At 42.4% G+C, this 23,722-nt stretch overlaps 1 protein-coding gene across 1 annotated transcript in view; it reads right to left on the bottom strand.

Annotated features, from left to right (window-relative positions):
- Positions 1–777: 777 nt before the first annotated feature.
- The window catches only part of MEI4 (meiotic double-stranded break formation protein 4), a 117,089-nt gene continuing 94,144 nt past the window's right edge, over positions 778–23,722 (bottom strand). The window contains 1 exon segment of the mRNA XM_038396665.2: positions 778–1,029. Coding sequence (XP_038252593.2) covers positions 778–1,029 — 252 coding nt within the window.

Genomic DNA, 23,722 nt, shown 5'->3' with positions numbered 1-23,722 from the left:
TAGATGTAAATTCAACATTGGTTAAATCAGACATAAAAGAAATATTTTGGTTAAGTCGGAGACCACAACTGACCTAAGAGAATGGTAGTAGGCATCATGTATAGTATAGCGGTACTTAGCTTAAATTATTTTTTCTGAAAACAACAAGGCTTCTGCATATGAATATATATCTGTATTTGCACCACAGCATTGAAATGTTTGCTATACACAATTTAACCTTAACATATTGGCCAAGATTTAAAACAGTAATAAAATAAAAACATGGATGCCTACGGTTAGGCTTATGAGTCCATATTTAAGCACCTAAATAAATGGTTTGATTGTCAAAAGTGCTGAGTATTCAATAGCTCCTACTGAAACATACGGAAACTGCTGTGCTTTTGAAAGTCATGCCACTTATTTATGTGCCTAAATATGGATTCATGAGCCTAACTGGAGCATTTAATTTTTTTTAAAACTTGGACTTAATCTAAAAGTTCATTTTACTTACTTATTCTAAATATCACATAAAATGACTTTGCTGCTCAAATTCCATTCATGTAGACAATGCAATACCCAGGAGTTTCCATAATAAAAGCCAGCATTTACCCACAGTTACTACACACAGCGGCATTCAAGATATCACTCTTTTCTATATGAAGAATGGAAAAACAACCACATTATCTTAGATATTGTTGTTTAGTATAATCATTGAAAGTCTTTCAATAGTGACCATTTTCATGCTTTGGTTTTTCCACAGCTATAATGAATATACTGCTAAAAAGAATCCTGGCTGTTTTAAACAATTTGCATTTAAGATGAGTTCAAAAGAGCACCCAGTCTCCACATATAAACAGAAAACAATGGGAATTCATCACCAAGATGGAGAATAATTTGATCAAGATTCTGCAGAAATTTGTTTTTTTCTTCTCCATCATAGTCTGAGCTGGAAACGTTACCTTCTCCTGTCCCCTTCTGAAGAAGCTGTTCCAAAATCATGCAGAGAGAAAAAATATTCTCATATTGGGTAATATTATACTTGGCCTCAATCTAGAAATAAAGAAAGAAGTGCATAAGCATAAACTGAAAACGCTTTTACAGTCCATCAACCCAGAAGATACTCCAGAGAATTAAAATTCTTAGCAATGTTTATTTTGATATAATTGAGGATAAACATACAATTAGTTAAATTTCCCCACAAAAAATAACCTTTTATTATACATGCCACCCTCCAAGCAATTAAATATATTTTAAAATCCAAAGCTTACCATTTTCCATAGTAAACAGTTTAAGAAAGCTTATTTTTCCACTTAGCCACAGAAAGACCACGACATACTCTGATACATGGATGTGCCAATCAAAATCAATGCACTGGTACTTTCAGATCAGCTTTTTAAAACAAATACATTATAAACTGAATAAATCTTTGCTTAAACCTTCAGATATCAAATAACGTAGTGTTAAGCACTCCTACTTTTACATGAGAAATGAGGTAATTTAGCACCAAGGAATTAGACATAATAATGCACAATTGGTTTTTCCATGGAAAAACCAGTCTTGAAGGCTACTGAATCTCTCTCAGGCTACAAGATTGAACATGGAAAGACACCACCAGTTGTTATGATGGTATATTTCTTGATGTCCATTGAGACATTAACACTCGTTCTCCTGGATCTCTAGCTGGCATTTGATACCACTGATCATTAAACTATTCAGAATCTAGCTTGCGGGCAGAAGTGACCTTAAGTAGAATGGTTCCTCTCAGACTGAACCCTGAAATTTGTTATACCAACTATCCATCCTCCTCCAAAAGCCTTTGACTTTCTCTCACTTATTATTCAACATCTACATACACACTTTTCATGGAGTATGCAGTGGTAGTGTCATCTTTAATTAAAATAGCTTAACAAAAGAAAGACTAAAGGGTGACATTATTACAGGCTACAGATATCTATATGGGGAACAAATATTGAATAATGGGCTCTTCAGTTTAGCAAAGAAAAGTAACTGGAAGTTGAAGATAGACACATTCAGATTGGAAATAAGGCACAATTTTTTAACAGGAAGTGTAATTAACCATTAGAACAACTTACCAAGGGCTGTAGTGGATTCTCCATCATGGACACTTTTTAAATTAAGATTTCATATTTGTTTAAGAGATGTTCTAGGAATTATTTTGGGGCAGTTCTATGGCTGGTTTTATAAAGGAGATCATACTATATGATCTCTATGATCCTTTCTGGCCTTGGAATCTATGAAGCTTAACACTGCTTCTTCAGCAAGATTAAATCTTCGGCAAGATTAAAAAGCCAAGGGCATAAAGGGGAAAATAAAAGGATTGAAACATCCCAGAATGTGAAACTATACGAGATAAACCTGAGGCACCAAGGATAGGTGGGTACACGGAGTTACAGTCAAGGTTTGTGTTGGAACCTTACCCAAGTTTGTGCAGGAATCTTACGTTCAAATTCCCTCAGTTTCTTACATTTAGTTTCTCCCTCCCGCCCTACTCTAATACAACATTATATTAGAGTTATAAAAGGATAATAAATTCTCAGCCATAACTCCCAATTATTGTCCTGGGAGTTGCATAGTTAGGACTATATCTTGAATATATTGTTCACTGTTTTTCTTCTAGTAAGGAAGCTCTCCATGGGACATCAGCAGGATTGGTGAGAAAAACCTTGCCCTTCTCCATTTCCTGATATCTTGGAAACTCCACAAGCGTGAACTCATGGAGTTTTCCTACTGTGGATTTGGGATATCCCAGTCATTGATTTAGTGAGGGGAATGGGGACGCAGATTTAATTGGTTGTATAATTTAAAAAAAAGTGACCTGTGATTTATTACAAGCATGGTCACCCCCTCCCCCCAACCCAAGACAAATGAAAAGAAATGTTACAGAATGATGAACTAAGAAAAATGAATGTGTAGTTAAGGTCCTGGAGGTCTGTGTTCAACTCCAGTTATTCCAAATATTTTCTGTATGACCTTAGCCAAGTTACTTAGGATGGAATTTTCAAAAGCATCTAAATGAGTAAGGGGCACGAGTACCATTGCTTTCAATTGGATTGGTACTCCAAAATCACTTTGACAATTTATACCTTCAAGTCAGTGGAACTGCTTTGGGTACCTGCATTGCCCCACAATATACAAACATTTTTGTGGCTGACTTAGAACAACGCTTCCTCCGCTCTCATCTCCTAACAAGAGAGGGTTGTGGCTGGGAGCAAGCAGCTCCCAGGCTGATTAGGGAAGCAACCTAAGCTGTGGCCATGCCCCAATCAGGGCCCAGGTGGCCCTTTTAAGAGGGCAGTGGGCTAGGAACAGACAGACACTCTCTCTCTAGCCTTTGGAGAGGGAGGGACCTGGCTGCTGGGGAGCGTACCAAGGTACCTGAGGTGGAGCAGGGCTGGGGGAAGGCCAGAGGAGCTGGGGAGTTCCGCCTGGAACCCCACAGGTTGAAGACCTAGCGTAAGGCCAAACAGGTGCTGGGATTGCAGGTGGCAGCCCAAGGGTAGGCAGAGGCAGCAAGTCCAAGCCCTCCTTGTCGGTGATGAATGGCAATTATACTGCAGTTCGCCCCAGTGAACGGGGGCTAGATGACTGGCAGTAGCTAAGACTGAGGCAAGGTGGGGATGGGGGGTGGTGGGGTTCCCCGGGGAGGGGAGACCCACCAAGACTGCAGGAGTACTGCAAGGGGCAGAACCCCAGTGGAAAAGGGCACTGGGGTCCAGGAGGGACACGGGGGCCCAGCGGTAGTGAGACATTGGCCTGCAGAGGGCGATCCAGAGCTGGATAGCTAATTCCAAAGACAACCAGCAGGAGGCGCCGCAGGGGTGAGTCTCGCCACCATTACACGCCCTTACTCTACTTGTGCTACATTGATGACATCTTCATCATCTGGACCCATGGGAAGGAGGCCCTTGAGGAATTCCACCAGGATTTCAACAATTTCCATCCCACCACCAACCTCAGCCTGGATCAGTCCACACAAGAGATCCACTTCCTGGACACTACAGTGCAAGTAAGCGATGATCACATAAAAACCACCCTATACTGGAAACCTACTGACTGCTATACTTACCTACTTGCCTCCAACTTTCGTCCAGACCACATCACACGATCCATGGTCTACAGCCAATCCCTCAGACAGAGACAAACACCTACAAGATCTCTAATAGCATTCTTAAAACTACAATACCCACCTGGTGAAGTGAAGAAACAGATTGACAGAGCCAGAAAGGTACCCAGAAGTCACCTACTACAGAGCAGGCACAACTAAGAAAGAAAGTAACAGAACGCCACTAGTCGTCACTTCCAGCCCCAACTAAAACCTCTCCAGTGCATCATCAAGGATCTACAACCTATCCTGAAAGACGATCCCTCACTCTCACAGACCTTGGGAGACAGGCCAGTCCTCCCTTACAGAGAGCCCCACAACTTGAAGCAAATACTCACCAGCAACTACACACCCTAAACACTAGCCCAGGAACAAATCCCTGCAACAAACCGTTGCCAACTCTATCTGCATATCTATTCAAGGGACATCATAGGACCCAACCACGTCAGCCACACCATCAGCGGCTCATTCACCTGCGCATCTACCAATGTGATATATGCCATCATGTGCCAGCAATGCCCCTCTGCCATGTACATTGGCCAAACTGGACAGTCTCTGCGTAAAAGAATGAATGGACACAAATCAGACGTCAAGAATTATAACATTCAAAAACCAGTCGGAGAACACTTCAATCTCTCTGGTCACTCGATCACAGACCTAAGAGTGGCTATACTTCAACAAAAAAGCTTCAAAAACAGACTCCAACGAGAGACTGCTGAATTGGAATTAACTTGCAAACTGGATACAATTAACTTAGGCTTGAATAGAGACTGGGAATGGATGAGTCATTACACAAAGTAAAACTATTTCCCCATGTTATTTCTCCCTCCCACCCCACCCCCCACTGTTCCTCTGATATTCTTGTTAACTGCTGGAATTAGCCTACCTTGCTTGTCACCATGAAAGGTTTTCCTCCTCCCCCCCCCCCCCCCCCGCTGCTGGTGATGGCTTATCTTAAGTGATCACTCTCCTTACAGTGTGTATAATAAACCCATTGTTTCATGTTCTCTCTCTCTCTCTCTCTCTCTCTCTCTCTGTGTGTGTGTGTGTGTGTGTGTGTGTAAATCTCTCCTCTGTTTTTTCCACCAAATGCATCCGATGAAGTGAACTGTAGCTCACGAAAGCTTATGCTCTAATAAATTTGTTAGTCTCTAAGGTGCCACAAGTACTCCTTTTCTTTTTACTCTCATAGTAAGGTTTTCTTCACTCCGAATATTATTTACAACTGTTTTCCTCTGCTGTTGAAAAGAGAACAGGTACCTGCTGTTCATATTCATCACATGTGGTCGAATAGTTTCCATTCATGTTTTAATCCTGGAGGTGTTTCCAAAAACATCCTTAACAATATATTGTAAAAATATTTTCTTTTGTAAATGTACTGAAATTCTAGAGCAGAAAACACAGATATTCTTGAGATATTTTGTACAATTTTCAAGAGTGACGAATGACTTTAGGTGGCTCTATTTTTGAGTGTCCAATTTAAAAGGATCCAATTATCAGAAAATGTTGGGTGTACCTGCGCTTTGAAAATCAGACCCCTTCTACGTGTATCAACTTAGGCACCCAAAAATGAAGTCTCCACAAATCAATTTTCACTTTTGAAAACTCAGCCCATAATATGGTAATGTTTTAGTAATTTCATTTTCTATTACATTACAAAACATATGACAATTTTAATGAGCTATAATGGAAATATCAATTTTATTGTACAATTACATTTTTGTTATTGTATCATGTTGGCAAACATATCAACCTGAGGCCATCACTAATTAAATACAAATGAATAATTATATACAGATTTATAGGCAGTTTATCATACAATTGAATTGTTTCTGAGGATGATGAATCCAATCCTGCTCTTACTGCAGTCAGTTGCAAGACAAGTATTGAAGGATCACAACCTAAAAGAGTGACAGAGAAAACTTTTGTGGTTTCTCATAAGAGAGTTAGCCACCAACCTGGAGATCATACCAGATTTGGCCCACCCAAGGAGACAGGTAAGCTGGGTAGTCTCTCCCTATCACACGCTACAAACCCTCAGGAGAAACAGTTCAAATTTGTTTAGTAAATTACTGTTAATGGCACATAATCAGAAACCTGCCCAAACCTAAACAATTAAAAACTAACTATAAAATGAGGATTCTTTACAGATTTGTAGAGTCTAAGGCCAGAAGGAACCATTGTGATCATCTAGACTGGCCTCCACAATAATGCAAGCCATTGAGCTTCTGCAAAATAATTCCTATTTAGTTTAATTAATAAAGCAAAAGGTTTTGATTGTTTATTTTTATGCAATTGCTTAATCCAAACTGGAGGATGTCTCTATTATGGGAAACCAAAATTACAAGAAAAACATTTCCTCTCTCCTATACAATGACAATCACCAGCTGGGATGACACTGCTAGAAAGTAAAAGCAGAAAGATAAATTCGTAATCAAAACAGATTCTTAAATGAAAAAATCCAAATTATTTGCCATAACTAAATAGCGAGGGAAGTCATCTTTGTTGAATGAGGTCATATACCAAGGTGGTGATTTGTTACAAGCATGACAACTGTATCTGACATACAATTATCTCTATATGAAAATTGCAGTTTTGAATTCATTGAGGGCCTTCTTAGGATCATTATATATTAGAATATCTGAAATTCTTAGGCACTGGGTTTATTAAAGTAAAATTTTAAACCCTTCTTATGACCAGCATGTGGAGTTGCCTTTCCATTTGGTACTAGGCTGTCAGGAACAAAAAGGAACTATAAAAGAAAATGAAAAGGCAGCGTCTTGCTTAATAGCAAAACCCATTGTTTTTTTCAGTACTATCTTGTCCTGAAAAGACCATAATTATGGCAGTTAGATGAATGAAGTTCCTAGCTAGCTGAATCTTCTAGCTAAAACAATAGACAGTAGGAAACCAACTTTATACATGAGAAAGTATAGAAAAATATTTAGTAAGGGTGGAAAAAATGGTTTGGATCTCTGGCTATCCACATGTTCATATGCATACAAGCAGACCTCAACCTCTAATTTCTGACTGTTTGGACTATAGCACCAAAAATGTCAGCACCAAATTTCATTATGGCACAGATCATACAGCAATAAAATAGTTGAAATAATACTTCAATGAGAAGAGAAAGTTATTCACCTTGCAGTAACTGAGGTTCTTCGAGATGTGTCCCCCTGTGGGTGTTCCACTCCCAGTAATGGTGCGACCTGGCGCCGTTGATCAGAGATCTTCAGTAGCAGTGTCTGGTTGGCATGCACGTGCTCAGCTGCTGTCTCACGGTGTTGTTAGGGTCTGCCTCAGCAGACGCGTCCCGTACCCCCCTCAGTTCCTTTTCTACCATAAAGTTGTCTGATTAGTACTCCAAAGTAAAGGGGAGGAGGGGTGGGTAGTGGAGCACCCACAAGGGGACACATCTCGAAGAATCTGTTACCGCAAGGTGAGTAACTTTCTCTTTTTCTTTGAGTGCTGTCCCTGTGGGTACTTAACTTCAAGTGAACGTGAAGCAGTACACACGATGGTTGGTGGGATTTTGGGGTTGCATGAGGAACAATGGTAGACAGTACCACATGGCCAACTGTGGTGTCTGCCACGGTATCCTGTGTGATAGCATAATGTTTGGCAAATGTGTGGTCAGATGTCCACATGGATGCTTTGCATATGTCTATAACACGTACGTTGTGGAGGAAGGCAATGGACGTTGACATTGCTCTAGTAGAATGACTCCTAACACTCTCTGGTGGTTGAATATTCTGGGTCTGGTTGCAGGATCTGATGCTGTCCGAGATCCACTTGGAGAGTCTTTGCTTAGAGACAGCCTCACCCTTTGATCTCTCGGTAGAACAAACAAATAATCTGGGGGATTTACGAAATGATTTAGTTCTGTCAAGATAGAATGCAAGAGCTCATTGGATGTCGAGGGTATGTAATGCCATTTCCTGTGGAGTTGAGTGAGGCTTGGGATGGAATACAGGTAAATGTATTGGCTGCTTAAACATGGAAGGTAGACACCACCTTGGGGAGGAATTTGGGGTAGGGTTGCGTGAAAATGGTGTAGGGAGGGTAGGCCATCAGGGTACTTATTTCACTAACCCTTCTCGTTGACGTTATGGCAACCAAGAAAGTCACTTTTGTGGACATGTGGGGCAGGGATGAGGTGGCCAGGAGCTCCAAAGGGGGTTTCATAAGAGTGCAGAGAACTAGGTTGAGACTCCAGGAGGCTACTGGTGAATGAATCTCAGAGATTTTGCAAGCCTGTGAGGATGAGTTTCATGGTCGGGAGGGCGAAAAGTCAATAGCCGTCCAGAGCGTCATGGAAGGTGGTAAGGGCCATGAGGTATACTCTGATAGAACTGAGTGAAAGCCTGTCCTGTTTTAGTTTGAAAAAATAGTCTAAGATGTCAGGGAGGGTTGCAGTCTGTGGTGTCAGATGTCTGTGGAAGCACCAGATTGAGAAGCATTTCCACTTTTGCAGGTAAGTCTTATGAGTGGAGTCCCTTCTACTGTGCAGGAGAACATGTAGGACCTGTTCTGAGCAGGGTAATTCGTGGGATTGAAACCATGAAGGAACCATGCCGTCAACTGGAGTTTCCGGAGCTGTGGATGAAGAAGCTGACAGCAATTCTGGGAGAGGAGATCTGGTCTGTCGGGGAGAGTCCGGGGACGATGGATGGACATGCATAGCAGGTAAGGATACCATGTCTGTCTGGGACAAGCTGGGGCAATAAGTATGACTAGGGCCTTGTCCTCTGTGCGTAGAACCTTGTGTATCAGTGGAATTGGTGGAAAAACATACATCAGGGAGCTGTTCCAAGGAATGAGGAACACATCCCCTAGAGATGCATTTCCGAGTCCCGCTCTGTAGCAAAATAGATGGCATTTGCAGTTTTCGGGAGTGGCAAACAGGTCTATCAACGAAGTGCCCCAGTGGGAGAAGAGTTGTCGAAGTATCATCGGATGCAATTCCCATTCATGTTCCTCGGAGAAGTGTCTGCTGAGTGTCAGTGGTAGTGTTGTGACACCCAGGCAGGTCGGAAGTGGTGATTTCTATGTGATGTTGTATGCAGCAATTCCATAGTCTGCTTCTTCATCCAAATAGGGAGTGAGATCGTGCATAGGGAATGAGATCGTGCTGCTCCCTGCCTGTTGATGTAAAACATACATGCTATATTGTCCCTCAGAACTAAAGGAAAGGGAGACCTGGGAAATGGCTAGCTAACTATTTCTATTTTTCTTTACTTATTTCCTACAGTAATGAGGGAAGAGATAAGCACTGCCCCAAGTCTCGTCTTCAGCAGAGGACGGTAAAGAAGGAACTGAGGGGGGCTGGGGACGCGCGTGCTCAGTCAGATCCTAACGATGACGCGAGACATCACCTGAGCACGTGCGTCCCAACCAAGCACTGCTACCGAAGATCTCCGATCAACGGTGCCGGGACTCACTGTCACCGGTAGTGGAGCACCCAAAGAACTATTGGTCACTCATCATTTCTGAAAAACCAGGAAAGTGAGTATATGTGGAGTTAGGATCTTATAACTTTGGGTCACAATTTTATAAAAATTGTGACCTAAAAGAGGAAAACAGCTTTTTCATGTTCTTTGTTACAAACTCCTACTGATGGCAGTACAAGCTCTCCTGTAATTAAACAGTGGTTTACGGCCCTAACCTTGCTTGCTGCTCCCATCCAGGAACCATAATTAAAAATGTAATTTGGCCACTTACAATAAGAGGTATATTTTCTGGAATACTCCCTTTCCAATTTAAATTTCTCACCTCATTGATTGGCTTTTTCAAAACTTGATGAATTGGCCAAACATCCCCTCATTGCTCCCCACAGCAAAATGGGAGAGGGAGAAGTCATCACTGTGGCATGACTGAATGTTGTGGTCTTCTTGGTATGGCAGTTGATAGGAACCTTTGTAGCACAGAGACCACAGATTCCTTTTTATGATAAATGATAGCCATAAAACATACAAAGAACACTATTGAGAATTCAGAAACTGCAAAAGGAGAATGTTTAAAATGCAACAAGTCACTCTGAAATAAATACAGTGTAGCAAAAAGTGTTAAATACAAACTTCAATCACTTTTTTTTTTAAATACTACAAAAGCAAGAGATCACTGAAGGAGGAAATTAGAATGTTACATAATATAAAATGAAGTCACAGAGCATGGCAAAATACCTAAAATATTAAATTAGAATTTCACTGATGTACAGTTATACTCCATCCGACAGCCAGAATCCTGACATCCAGTATAAATGAATGAAGCACCTGCATTCAGTAGTGATTAAATTTCTTGACCTGGAATCCCTGAGTAATTCCCCCCCCCCACCAAAATTTTCCTCCACATCCAAGCAAACACTTTCACTCATTTTGATAAAAAAGTATTCCCCCCACCCACTCAAATTACTAGTGCTTGAGGGCTCACAGATAAGCCTTTTCCAAAATTGTACTAGAAGATACAAAGTGACCTGGGACAATATATTTTAGCAAGTATACATTGTATAAAGTTTTGGGTAACTGGGTGGCAAAGGAGGGGACATAAGCCTTTAGGGTGTGTCTACACTTGAAACTGTACATGGATACATGTGCATTCTTGTGCCAGAATTCCCTATGTTCACATCTGAAGCATATTTCTGAAGGACAGTCTTCTGTGTGAAAGTTAGCATGCATACGGGGTGTGGGTATGTATGTACATGCCTCTGCTATGGCTTAGCCCTGTACCCATTCTACAGAGCAGTGTGGACTGGGGTAAGGAGCGGGTACCATGTCACAAGTAGTAGCAAACTGTGCTTCAGGACAAGTAATCATGGTTTGCTTAGCAGTATTCTAGAAACAGGGAAATCTCTGTCAGACTCCTGTGCCTTCTCTGTGATGCACACTAACAGGAACCCTATATTCATGTAATGACTACACAGGCTATGGACAGGTCAGTTCAACCACACAGCTAACTTTTAAATAGGGACATTGAGACATTAAGAGGTAACAATCAACACCTTTTTTCTACAAAAAATTTGCATGGAACAATTCTATTGGAAGTAATGATTCAGTAGTATAACAGAGACTGGATGTGTGTCAAATGTTCTCCTGGATAGATTATTTGGCACAGGAACTTCATAGGAAGCACTGCACTGTATCAGTGTAGTGTTCTGGACAGTGCCCAGTGCCAGATGCTTCAGACAGAAGATGTAAAAACCCTGCAGTATGCAGATATGGAATAATCTGCCTCCAGCAATGGGTCTCATCCAAACCCCTATTTATTAGAGCTTGGTTTAAACCCTAAAGCGTAAGGTTTAATATCTTTTCCAAAATGGGATTAACTATTAACAACTCTGAATATTCATCATATCCATAGACGTATCCAAGCCCTTCCTAAATCTTGCTACATTCCTGGTCTCAATAACATCCTGTGACAAGACTCCAACAGTCCAACTACATGTTGTATGAAAAAATATTACCTTTAAAATTTTGATTTTGCCACTCTAACGTCACTGAATATCCCCATGTACTGTTATGAGAAGAATGAATAGAAGCTCCTAATCTATCTTCTCTATAAAATTCATTATTTTATACAGTCTTATTGTGTCCCATCTTTTTTGTCTCCCTTCTAAATTAAACAATCCCAGTCGTTTCCTATTTCTCTTTATATGAGAGTTTTTCAGGCTTCAAATCATTCATGATGGTCTACTCTGAACACCCTCTAATTCCATAATATATTTTTCAGATGAGGTGACCAGTTTTTCACACCAGAATTCCAGATGAGGCCGCATCATGATTTGTATAATGGTATATTTTCATTATTCCCCATCCTGTTCCTTATGCAGACTAATATCTCATTTGCTTTTTTTCCCCCCACTGCTACATATAGGGCTGAGGTCTTCACTGAGCTGTATACAGTATTGCTCAGGTCCCTTTAATGAGCCCCATGGTTAATTCAGGAACCTGCAAGGTGCACAAAAAGATTATTTTTTCTCTACAATGTGTATTTCTTAGCCAATTTAGTTCAATTTTGATAGGGCAACTGATTGCATTTTTCTCTGTGATTGGTTAAATCCCTCTGAAGTTCCTCACAATCCTTCTTGGTCTTCACTATCCTTAATAACTTTGTATCATCTGCAAACTTTGCCACCTCACTACTCACCTCCTTTTCTAGGTCTTTAATAAATATATTAAATACTGGATGCCATATTGCTGTTAACCTTTCACCACGATGAAAACTGACTTCTTAATTCTTTGTTTCCTGGATTCCAACCACTTTTTCGTTCCGGACCATACTGTGTGTGTCACTGTAGCAGGGTGGTCACCTGCTTCTGCCTTAAAAGACTTAAAACAGCCCGGGGAGAGGGCTGTGGTAGGGAAGGAAAAGCAGGGCCGATTGGGAGAAGCAGCATCAGCTGGGGGCCATGCCCCAAGCAGGCCACAGCTGGCATAATCATGGTACAGCTGGCCCTTATAAGAGGGCAGTGGGCCAGGAGCACACAGAGTCTCTCTCTAGATGTTGAGAGGGAGGGGCCTGACTGCTAGGCACTGAGCAGAGTACCTAAAGTGGAGCAGGGCTGGGGAAAGGCCAGAGGAGCTAGGAAGCTCCAGCTTGAGAAACCCCAGGCTGCAGGCCTTGATGAAAGCCTAGGAAAAGGATACTGGGATTGCAGAGGCCAGCCCAAGGGCAGGCAGAAGCCACAGGTCCAGACCCTCCTTGCCAATGAGGAGTGGCAATTATACTGCAATCCGCCCCAGGGAGCAGGAGCTAGATGGTGACTGGCAGTAGCCAAAGACTGATGCGAGGTGGGGATAGAGCGTGAGGGTTCCTGGGGGGGGGGGAAGACCCAGATCTGTGGGATCTGTCGGGGGCAGCACCCTGGGTAAAAAGGGCACTGGGGTCTGGGAGGGACACGGGGGCCAGTGGAAAGGCTGGAACACTAATTCCCTGGACAACCAGCAGGAAGCGCCGCAGGGGTGAGTTGCCTCACCATGACAGTCACCCTCTGACTGCTTAGCTCCCTCTGAACTGAAACTAATCTACTTTTACGTAAACAAAATTCAAAGATATTAAGGTATGGAAATACACAGTTAAGACACCTAAACTACCTTATTTCTGTCCTGCAGTGATACCATAAGAGAAAAAATATGAAAAAAAAAACCCTCAGTTTCATCTAACCTGAGACTACACAAGCTAAAATATCTTCGTCATAATTGTAAGGTTATTGCACAGTATTACCCCTTGTAATTCTTGGTATGGGGTAATTACAATATCCCTGTAAATGTTTTTCATTTATATATATATATAAATTGGGTCCTACCTTTGTTGTTATAAGTTGGGCACAATTGCCACCTTTCATTCAGAGTAACTGTAAAGTAGTGGCTGAAACTAAAGCAGCAGCCCCCAAAACATCGGCATATGGAAAAGCTTGAGTAGAAGCTGAACCAGGTGGCTCAAGGGGTTTCAAATACAGGGGTTAGTGCTTTGATTGTTAGAACTGTTTTTGTCTGGGTGTATGTGACAGAAGAGACACAGATTTGGCCAGAGAGCCAAGCAGACAGTAACAGAAGCGTTGGTAATGTGGCCCCCAGGGAAAGCTTTTAGGGTACAGGGAGCTGGCCGGAAAGGCACATTGGGAAGAGCAAGCACATGAACTGTATCCTGCTATTTGACTCTTATTGTGTTCAGGGAAACAGGACTTTATGTATAATCTTTGTAAATAAACAACACTGCATTAAAGAAAATACCTGGCTCTATCATCTGTTTATCCTCCTAGTGGAAACAACCCATAGAGCTTTGTATAACTAGCCACTTGGGTCAAAAGGAGAAACAACATTACACACACACAAATACAGAATGCACATGTAATATACATACACATGCACACAGGTATGCGTAGATATTTTATTCATGTGAAACAGTGCAGATTCATGCAATAGATTGATCATGCACTTTTGGCCATCTCAGCCCATTGATCCATTTCCCTGGAGCTCATTCCAATACTCTGACTCACTGAGCAACTTCAAGCAAAGAATCTTTTAAAAATGTGTATGTTTATCTGTTAGATGAATATTTCTTTTCCTCCCAAATGTGGAATTCCCCCCCCCCCCCAAAAAAAATATTCTAGCAGAAACCATAATGTGCAAGACTGAGTCCTAGGATAGCTTTTTCCATACATTAAAATGTTACGAATACAAAAAGTGTTATCTTGGGCTCCTATAGGATTAGAAACTTGACCTTTATAATACTGGAAAAGGGAAATTCCCAGTAATTTATGGCACCGACTTTTAACCCAGTAAGGATCCGAGATAAAAAAATGTCAAGACTATGTACAGAATGCTATTTTAAGGGGTTTTATGGCCTCTCATAGTCATGTTCACAGACTCCTGAAGTGAAACTTATTTCAGCTGCAGGAGAACAGAAATCCATGCAGAACCAAACCAGCACAGAAAGGAATTAGTCTGGAACAAGAACTGTGCCAGACAAAGCTTGCCAGTATCACCAGTTACTTTCAGGGAACATCTGGCAACAGTATAACAAATGTTCCTTATATTACTGCAGAACTGTCTGTGTGAGTAGGTCACCTTTTGTCCATCTCTCTTTGTTGTCCTCTCTTGGAAGCTGCCTCATTTTCCTATTGTTGCCCAGTAAATGATGACAGCAAAATTTGGGACTTATACATAAAGTTTCCCATTTGGAGTCCAAATCGGTGACACGGAGTTAGGAATTTTGTTTATTTACAAAATGTTCACATGTCCTGTTTCTGTGAATAAGGGTGATAACAAGTGGCACACAGGAGACTCCCTCTTGTGGAAACTTCAGATAAGGTATCTCTGTCCTGTCCCAGAAGCAGCTGTCTGGAACCTGTCTCTCTGCTTACCTCATGCTTCTTTTCCTCCCTAAACCCTTCCACTTTGTACCTGGGAAACCTCAATGGCAAGGCTGCTCATTAAGATCACGTATCCTGGAAAGTTGTACCTGTTGCCTACTTTCTGTGCACTGCTTTGCATATAAACGAACCTCAGAAAAGTCCAAGTGTGTGGAAAAAAATTGCTTCAACTCCACACAATTATTGACTCATTGGGTGCAGTTACTGTCTGGAATCTTTAACAGTTTCTTTTGACATAACACTATTTTCCTCTAAAGGCAGTACGGGGAAGCAGAAAGATACGATCAGCCAGGAACTGCAAACACTATTTTTTCAGAAGGTGCTGGTAAAATAGCAGACTTAGCTAAGAGGGAAGCAGGAAGGATTTATATACAATCTACAGCTAATTAATTTAGCTTGTTTTCAAATTATTGAACAACACAGTTGCTGCTAGATGGATCCTTTGTAAGATGGGAATAAAAAAGCACTGCCTCTGAGGCAGATGAATCATAGGTGCTGGAACTAGGGGTGCTGCTGCACTTCCTGGCTTGAAGTGGTTTCCATTATATAGAGGGTTTACAGTTTGGTTCAATGGTTCTCAGCACCTCCACTATAAAAATTGTTCCAGAACCCCTAGAATGAATATTGTTCATTGTTTACCTGTACTTCTCTGTATCTATCTATCTATCTAGTCTTACAATTTGATTGCAAGCCTTTTGAGGCAGGGACCATCTTTGTTTGTACCTAGTTTATCACTAGAGCCACAAGTGCTATGCTAATACCAATAAATAAATAACTTATTTAAGCCTAAAAATTTGGTGCACAATCAACATTTTGGACCTGGTGATAGAAATATGTGAATGAGGAGTAGCTAATGATCAGTGCTGGTCACTAGATTATTTTTTTCACAAGTAAATCATGTTTCAGTCTTATATCATAAATTTAAATAATTAAATGGTTTAATAATAGTGATTCAGGCTTGAAAAATTTAATTGGTGAAAGAAGTCAAAGCAAGTTGAGAAAAACATTGAAAATGTTAGCTTCAAAACATAAGGATCTACAAGATGCCCATTAATAATAAGAAATATTTCCAAACATCCAGTGAAGCGAAATCAGCAAAAGCTGCTCTCATAAGACTTCTGGTCGAAGATTACCCAACACAACATCAAAATCTGTTCAACCAGGCAGAAGGCAAAGACTAGATAAAAATTTCCTGGAGCAGCACCAGTGACTGCCCAGTTACACAAAAGCCAGAGGCGAAATAAAAACTACCTAGAGCAGCGTTAAAGGGTGCTCAGCCAAAGCTTAGATAAATTTGCCAGAAGCAACATGAAATGCAGTCTGTACAAACAGCAGATACAAAGACAAGCAGGAGTCAATGAAAACAGCATGACATTTCCATGTGTTTAGATAGTTGACTATTATTAAAAGTGGATTTATGATCTGAATTTAATCAATACATCTGTCCTTCACCGGTGATTTATCAGCAATTCTTCATCCTAAATAAATTAGTCTATCCAATTTTGACTCCTTTTCTTTACTGCTAAAATAGTGCAATGATGAGTTTATTTTATTTAGAAAACTACCATTGGGATAAATTAATCTATTTTTTAAAAAAAATGTACTTTAGACGACTTGACATATTACAGCACTTTAAGCTAAACTCATTAAAAACAAGCCAAAACAAACATTAAGTGCTAAAGACTTTGAGAAATTGTTGTGCAGTGTTAGTGCTACAAAGGGAAGAAACCCAAAATAAGTTATGAGGTCAAAGAAATGCCACCACTTTGAAGATAGTGTTGACGATTACATGACAGTCCAAGATCAAAATAATGATTACAGTAGTTGATGCTAGCAGTATATAATGGTCAGAAATGAGATACTGTTTAAAAAGTTTTAATAAATTACATTTTCTTCACCTATTTCCATATTCATTATCAGTCTCTTTTTCATCTTTATTTCCTTTGTGACCTGCAAGTTTCATCACGAGGTAGCTTCTTCTCTTTAGACTACAGAGCTCTGACAAATAGCTCCTAGCCATTCAATTTCACAATATGGCAATTTACAACTACAGTTTAAATTGAGTTTTACTGCCAAAAGTGTTGTACAATCTTCTGTCAAGAAATAGAAAAAAACAATTACTAACATTTCCATAACTGTTATTCTTCAAAATGTGTGGCGTATGTCCCTTCCAAATTAGGTATGTGTGTGCCACATGCACCACTGCCAAAGATTTTTCCCTCAGTGGTATCCACTGGATCAGCTCTAGCACCTTCTGGTGCTTATGCATCAATATAAGGGGTGCATACGCTGGCCCCATACCTTGTCAGTTTCCTTTTTGCTGGCTTACACTGACAGGGGATAAGAGGGTGGGGCATGAAATGGACATGAGCAACATCTCAAATAACAGTATTCTGTTATGGAAAGGTCAGTAATTTTTTTTTCTTCGAGTGTTTGCTCATGTCCATTCCACATGAGGTGGCTCACAAGCAGTATCCAAGGAGGTGGGCTCAGAGTTCATGGACATGCAGACTGCAACACTGCTCTCCTGAACCTGGTGTCATCTCAAGCCTGTTGGGTGATGGCATAGTGGGATGAGAAGGTACGCATTGATGACCAAGTTGCGGCCCTGCAGATGTCTTGAATTGGAATCTGTGTGAAGAATGCTGCTGAAGAGTCCTGAGCTCTCATAGAGAGAGTGGTCAGGATTGCCGGAGGTAGGACATTTGCCTGCTCAAGCATGCCCAAATACAAGAGATTATCCAGAATGAGATTCTCTGGGCTGACATTGGGAGGCCTTTTATCCTTTCTGCTACTGCTACAAAGAGTTGCATAGATCTGTAAAAGGGTTTAGTAGTCTCTCGATGTAGAAGGTGAGGGCACTCCTAACAGCCAATGTGTGAAGGCGCCGCTCTTCTGAATTCTTTTGAGGCTTTGAAAATAAGACTGGCAGGAAAATGGCCTGGTTGCTATGGAACTCTGAAACTACCTTTAGCAGGAAGGCTGCGTGGGGGTGCAGTTGGACCTTATCTTTGAACAACACTGTGTACAGTGGCTGATGTAAGGGCCCTGATTTCAGAGACCCTTCTGGCTGAGGTGATCACTACCTGGAAGGCAACTTTCCAGGAGGGAAGCAGCAGGGGACAAAATGCTAGCAGCTCAAAGGGATGGCTTGTGAGCCTTGACAGGATCAGGTTTAAGACCCATGGGGTGATCGGCTTGCAAACCTGAGAGTAAAGTCTCGACAATCCTTTAAAAAGCAAAAACAAACAAAACCACCACACACAGTCATCTTGTGACAGAACACTGACCTACTGCCTACTGGCAGGTGGAAGGCCAGAATTGCTGTTACACCTTGATGGATGTGAGGTCTAGACCTTGTTGCTTTAGATGGAGCAAGTAGTCCAGGATAAACTGAAAGGAAAACTGAGTTGGACAGATGTCTCGTTGGGACAATCATACCGAAAAATGCTTCCATTTGGAGAGGTAGGTAGCCCTAGTGGACAACTTCCCACTGCCCAGCAAGATCTATCAAACTTGTTCTGAACAGGCCTGCTCCTCTGTGTTTAGCCATGCAGCTTCCATGCAGTTAGATGAAGAAAGCCTTGGTTTGGGTGGAGTAAACGACCATAGTTTTGTGAGATCAGGTCCGGGCACAGCAGTTGCAGGGGTGCTACTGATAGGTCTACCAGTGTGCCAAAACAGTGCTGGCACAGCCACGATGGGGCTATAAGAATAGCTCTTGCCTTCTCCTGCTTGATCTTCAGGAGGACATTGTGAACCAGGGGAACCAGAGGGAATGCGTAGAGTAGAAGTTCTGTGAATGGAAGTGGGAAGGCGATAGAGAGGGAGCCCAGGCTGTGCCCATGGCATGAGCAAAACTGATGGCATTTCCTATTCTGCTTGTTCGTAATGAGATCTACCTGGGGAGATCCCCACCTTTGGGAGATGAACCTGGTGACCTCTCGGTGAAGAGACCACTCATAGTAAGAGAAAGATCTGCTGAGGTGATCTGCTAGGGTGTTCCGGGCTCCTGCTAGATGTGAAACCTTGAGGTGAATGGAGTGTTTCACGCAGAAGTTCCATAGATAGATGGTCTCCTGACAGGGTGGAGGATCAAGCTTCTCCGAGCTTACTGATGAAGAACATGGCCGTGGTTTTGTTAGTCAATATCTGCACTACCTTACCTGTGATCTGGGGAAGGAACCCGCCCTGAGCTCCCTGACATTTATGTGCAGGGAGAACTTTTCCTGGGACCATAGGCCTACATCCTGAGGCAGCCAAAATGGGCTTCCCTACCTAGGTCTGAACAGTCCGAGACTAGGGATGCTGATGTCTGGGGGGTGACAAAGGGAACACCAACCATTACTGACCGGAGGTCCTTCTGCTAATTGAGGGAGGCAAGGACGGGACTGGAATAGTAAGCACTGAATCCAAGTGGTGTCTATTCAGGGAGTAGACTGAAGCTAACTTCATCAGCAGGGGCCTGAGGTTGAACCTTGCGTGCCAGACCACATGAGTGCACAAAGTCAGGTGTCCCATGAACTTGTGGCAAATCTGAGCTATTGTGATCTGGTGGGTCATGACCTTGGATATCAGGTCCAATAGTCTGGAATCGGGTCTCTGGAAGGAAGGCTCTGGCCTGGGTTGAGTGAGTACTGCCCTGATAAACTCTATTTTCTGGACTGGAATAAAAGTTGACTTGTGCTTGTTTATAAACAGGCCCAGCACTTGGAAGGTGGCTTGGACCACACTGATGCTGCTCTTTACATGAGCCTCTGAACTGCCCTTTATCAGCCAGTCATTGAGCTATGGGTAGACTTGAATGCCTTGCTATCTGAGGAAGGCAGTTACCACCCCCATGCACTTTGTGAAAACCCAGGGGGTTTTGAACAGGACAAAGGAAAGAACAGTGACTTATTAGTGATGGAGGACAGGGAGACCATATGGAACCTCAGTTCTGCAAAATAATTGTTGAGGTGACATAGGTTCAGGATGGACCTAAGGCCCCCTTTGGCCCTTGGGATTAGTAAATATTGGGAGTAAAACCCTTTCCTTCTCAAATGTTTAGGTATCTTCTCCACAGTCCCCATATGTAGGGGAGACTGTACCTCCTGGGCTAGGAGTTGCTCATGAGAAGGATCCCTAAAGAGGGATGGAGCTGGGGGGTGGAGGAAGGGGTGGATGAAAACTGAAGGGTATAGCCATCCACCACTGTATTTAGAACCCAGTGATCCGATGTAATGCTGGATCACACTGGGATGAAGTGGGACAGTTGGACCAAAAGATAAGGGAGAGTCAGGGTCTAAAGTGTGAACTGGTATAGCACCCTCGGGCGCACCTTCAAAGGCCTGCTTGGTCGCACCAGAGTACCTATGTGACCCAGACAGCGAGACTGAGATGGACTGAAGTAGCTGACAGCACTTGTAATCTCTGCCCTTTCCCTTGTAGGTGTCCTGTCTTGGAGGTGGGGCTGACAAGCAGGGCAGTTGTTGAGGCCTGAAGTGCTTCCTCAAAGTGGACGGAGCATAAAGGCCCAGGGACCTGAGAGTGTCCCTTGAGTCCTTCAGGCCGTGGAGTTTCATGTCCATCTGCTCTGCCTCATTAATGGCTAGAGCTACCTTACATGATGCTGCTGCAGCCAGAATGTCAATGATACTGTGAGACAATTCCTCAACCTCCCCATTCTTTAGTCTCTAGGTCAGCTGCGATCCACTTCAGAAGCTCCTGATGGGCCCTAAAATCATCTTAAGGAAGCGAGCTGCTTGGCCCTGAAATGGCCTTGTCTGGGGAGGAGGAGGCGGCGGCAGAGGCCTATACTAGAGGTGCAGGGGCGGCTTCTTCAGATTCAATTCCATCCATGGGGGCCATGTCCTGTATATTCATACTGGGCAGTAGCACAGTCAGGGTGCAGCTCTGAAAGGGGTGAAGTGGGAGCCCATCTCTCAGAAGCAACCGAGTATGACCAACAAGATGATGAACCTGAGCGTGGGGGAAATCCCCAAGGGTTCCAGAATGGCCACTGCATAGGCCACTGTCCACCTGGCCAGGGGACCTGCACTGAGCTCTGGCAGTGCATAGGACGGGTACCAGTGATGGGTCTTGGGTTGGGTGCAAGTTTCCACCTCAGACTCAGATGAGTCCTCCCAAGGTAATCACAGGAGAGCATTATCCCTCATGCCTCCGTTCAGTGCAGAGGATCTGATGACCAGTGGCAGACTGGGGATGGCCTCAGAGGAAAGAAGGGTCAGCTTGCCAATAAAAGGAACCAGAGGACCTGGTGGCGGGAAGGAGCTCAGAGCACCATGCTCTTTCCTGCTCATGGTTGTCAGAGCTGGTGGCTGTCCCATTGGGGTCAGCAGAACCAGGAGCATCAGTAAGTCCCTGATCACTGCAAAGGACTCCAGGGTTGAAGGTACTGGTATTCCAATGGGGCCACGATGGCTTCCCAGTGTTGGCGGTGCATACCGCACCGGAATCATCATTCTGGGTGGGGAGTTGACGGCACTTCCATGGGACTGGCGGTGGAGGAGTAACCTGATATGGGTCGCAGTTCATTGTCTTCCCTTGCTTGCCTTTCTTTGGCATGGGTGAGCACAGTGTACTTTTTTATACTTCTCCCATGGCACTGGAGATGGAGACCAATGCCAGGATGCATGCAGTGCTGGAGGAGCACTTCATCCCAAGGCTGAAATGCTCTGTGCCAAATCTGAATGGCTTGGCTCCGAAACCAGTCTGAGAGTGACTTCCATTAGGATAGCCTTTAGTCTGATCTCTTATCTTCGTGTGACAAATTTGACAGTAATCTCTCATGTGAGATTCTTTCAGACACTTCAGACAAGTGGAGTGTGGGTCGCTCAAGGGCATAGTAGGCACAAGGTTTGAAGCCTGGAGACTAGGGCATGCCTGGTCCCAGGGGCAAAGGGAGCCCCACAGCAATAAGAGGTGGGGTTCTAACTATACCAGTGCTATTTACAATATATACACACACACACGCTACAACTATACTAAGGCTAATAAGCTATGAAACAAAGAAAACCACCGAGAAGAATGCCTTGCTGAAGGAAGGAGTTGTTTGAGGTATAATATACGCTGTATAAAAGAGCAAAGGATCTCTACTAGACCTGAAAGTTCTTATTTTTCTTTATTTAGAACTCTGATTCTAAACATCTTAACAGTGCTAGAGAAATTTCTTTTTTGCTCCCTGACTTAATTGGATTTTAAGCAAGAGAATTAAGTTAATGTTGTTTCTTCAGATAGTTAATTGATTATCAACCCTTACGACTTTCCTTAATCTTCATTTTTTCTTATTTCATCTCATCTGTTTCTCTCTCTGGATCTCTGAGCTTGGTGGAGGGGAGGAGAGGATGGGTGTCTGGGCAAGGAGGGGTAAAGGGGAGCCCCGCAACTGGGCTCTGGGGGGGGGAGGGAGTGCAGATATCTGGTCCGGGGGCCGACTGCTGGGGTGGGGATTTGTGGGTGTCTGGCCCCCCAGCTGGGCTCTGTGGGAGTAAGAAGGCAGAGAAAAAGGAACTGGGTTGTCATAGTGGTTTCTTTAAACTCTCTACTCTGGGGGAATATTTGTGTGTCTATTGTACAGACATACTTGCTGACTGGTATTTTGAAATAATTATCAGAATAATTGAAACTGGTGTGATTATATAGTGTTATTTTGACAAATAAAATTTGTAGAACTTTACAGAATTTTAAAATATTGTGCACAGAATTTTTAAATTTTTGTACATTTTTGCCCCCAGGAGTACATTTTGTACATATGTTTCAAGTGTAAACTGATTGTCACAGTGGTCAGGAAGTTATTCTCTCTCCCCCTTCTGCAGTAATGTACATCCAGGAGGCATTAGATTCTCTCCTCTTCCCCCAGTTCTAATTCAGAGGATACTGGAAGTGATCTCAGAATGACCATTTGTTTCTTCAGATAGTGAATTTTCTCTACCATTCATATGGCCAACGTATATTTTTTTCCTTCCAAGGGACTTTCACCCCAACACCTTTGTTTTTTCTTTCAGAAATTATTTCAGGTCTCTTCATCTATGTGTGGCAGTTATAAAGACACTACAAATTGATTTTTTACAATGCGGTAGAGAAGTTCAGGTAACTTGTGTCTTATTTTAAAGCAACAGGGAATGTTTTCTAACAATGTTCCAAAGGCATGCGAATATTTATCTGGATAATTAAAACTTACAAAAACAAATAGAAATACTTGAAACAGGGGTGGGGGAGCACCAGTGGGGAGAGACTGAGAATATAATTGCAAAAAGAAAAGGTGTACTTGTGGCACCTTAGAGAGACTAACAAATTTATTTGTTAATAAGAGAGCATAAGCTTTCATGAGCTACAGCTCACTTCATCGGATGCATTTGGTGGAAAGAAAAAAAACCCCACAAGTACTCCTTTTCTTTTTGCGAATACAGACTAACAGGGCTGCTACTCTGAAACCTAAGAATATAATGTACCCTTTATAGCATGCTTACTGCTGTCCTTAATTGTTGTCTGGGTCTTAGATACCATGGTGATAAGTACCTCAGAAATAGCCAAGGCAGGCAATCATGAAAGAATACAAAGGATGTCTACTTGTTCTGATTGTAAAGCCATTGTCTTCAGTTAAAAGGTAACTACCCTACAAATTAGCATGCTTCAGGATTTACTACTTTACTAAATTAACATTTCTTTTAAGAGCAAACCTCACTGAATGTATGTTTTTTTGGTTTTCTGTTTTTTCAATTCAGATTTCTATATCTGGTCTGTTCTGA

This window comes from Dermochelys coriacea, chromosome 3 (assembly GCF_009764565.3).
Source record: "Dermochelys coriacea isolate rDerCor1 chromosome 3, rDerCor1.pri.v4, whole genome shotgun sequence".
In the NCBI taxonomy this organism is placed as follows: domain Eukaryota; kingdom Metazoa; phylum Chordata; order Testudines; family Dermochelyidae; genus Dermochelys; species Dermochelys coriacea.
Note: the sequence above shows the minus strand (reverse complement) of the source record. Positions and strands in the feature narration are given on the sequence as shown.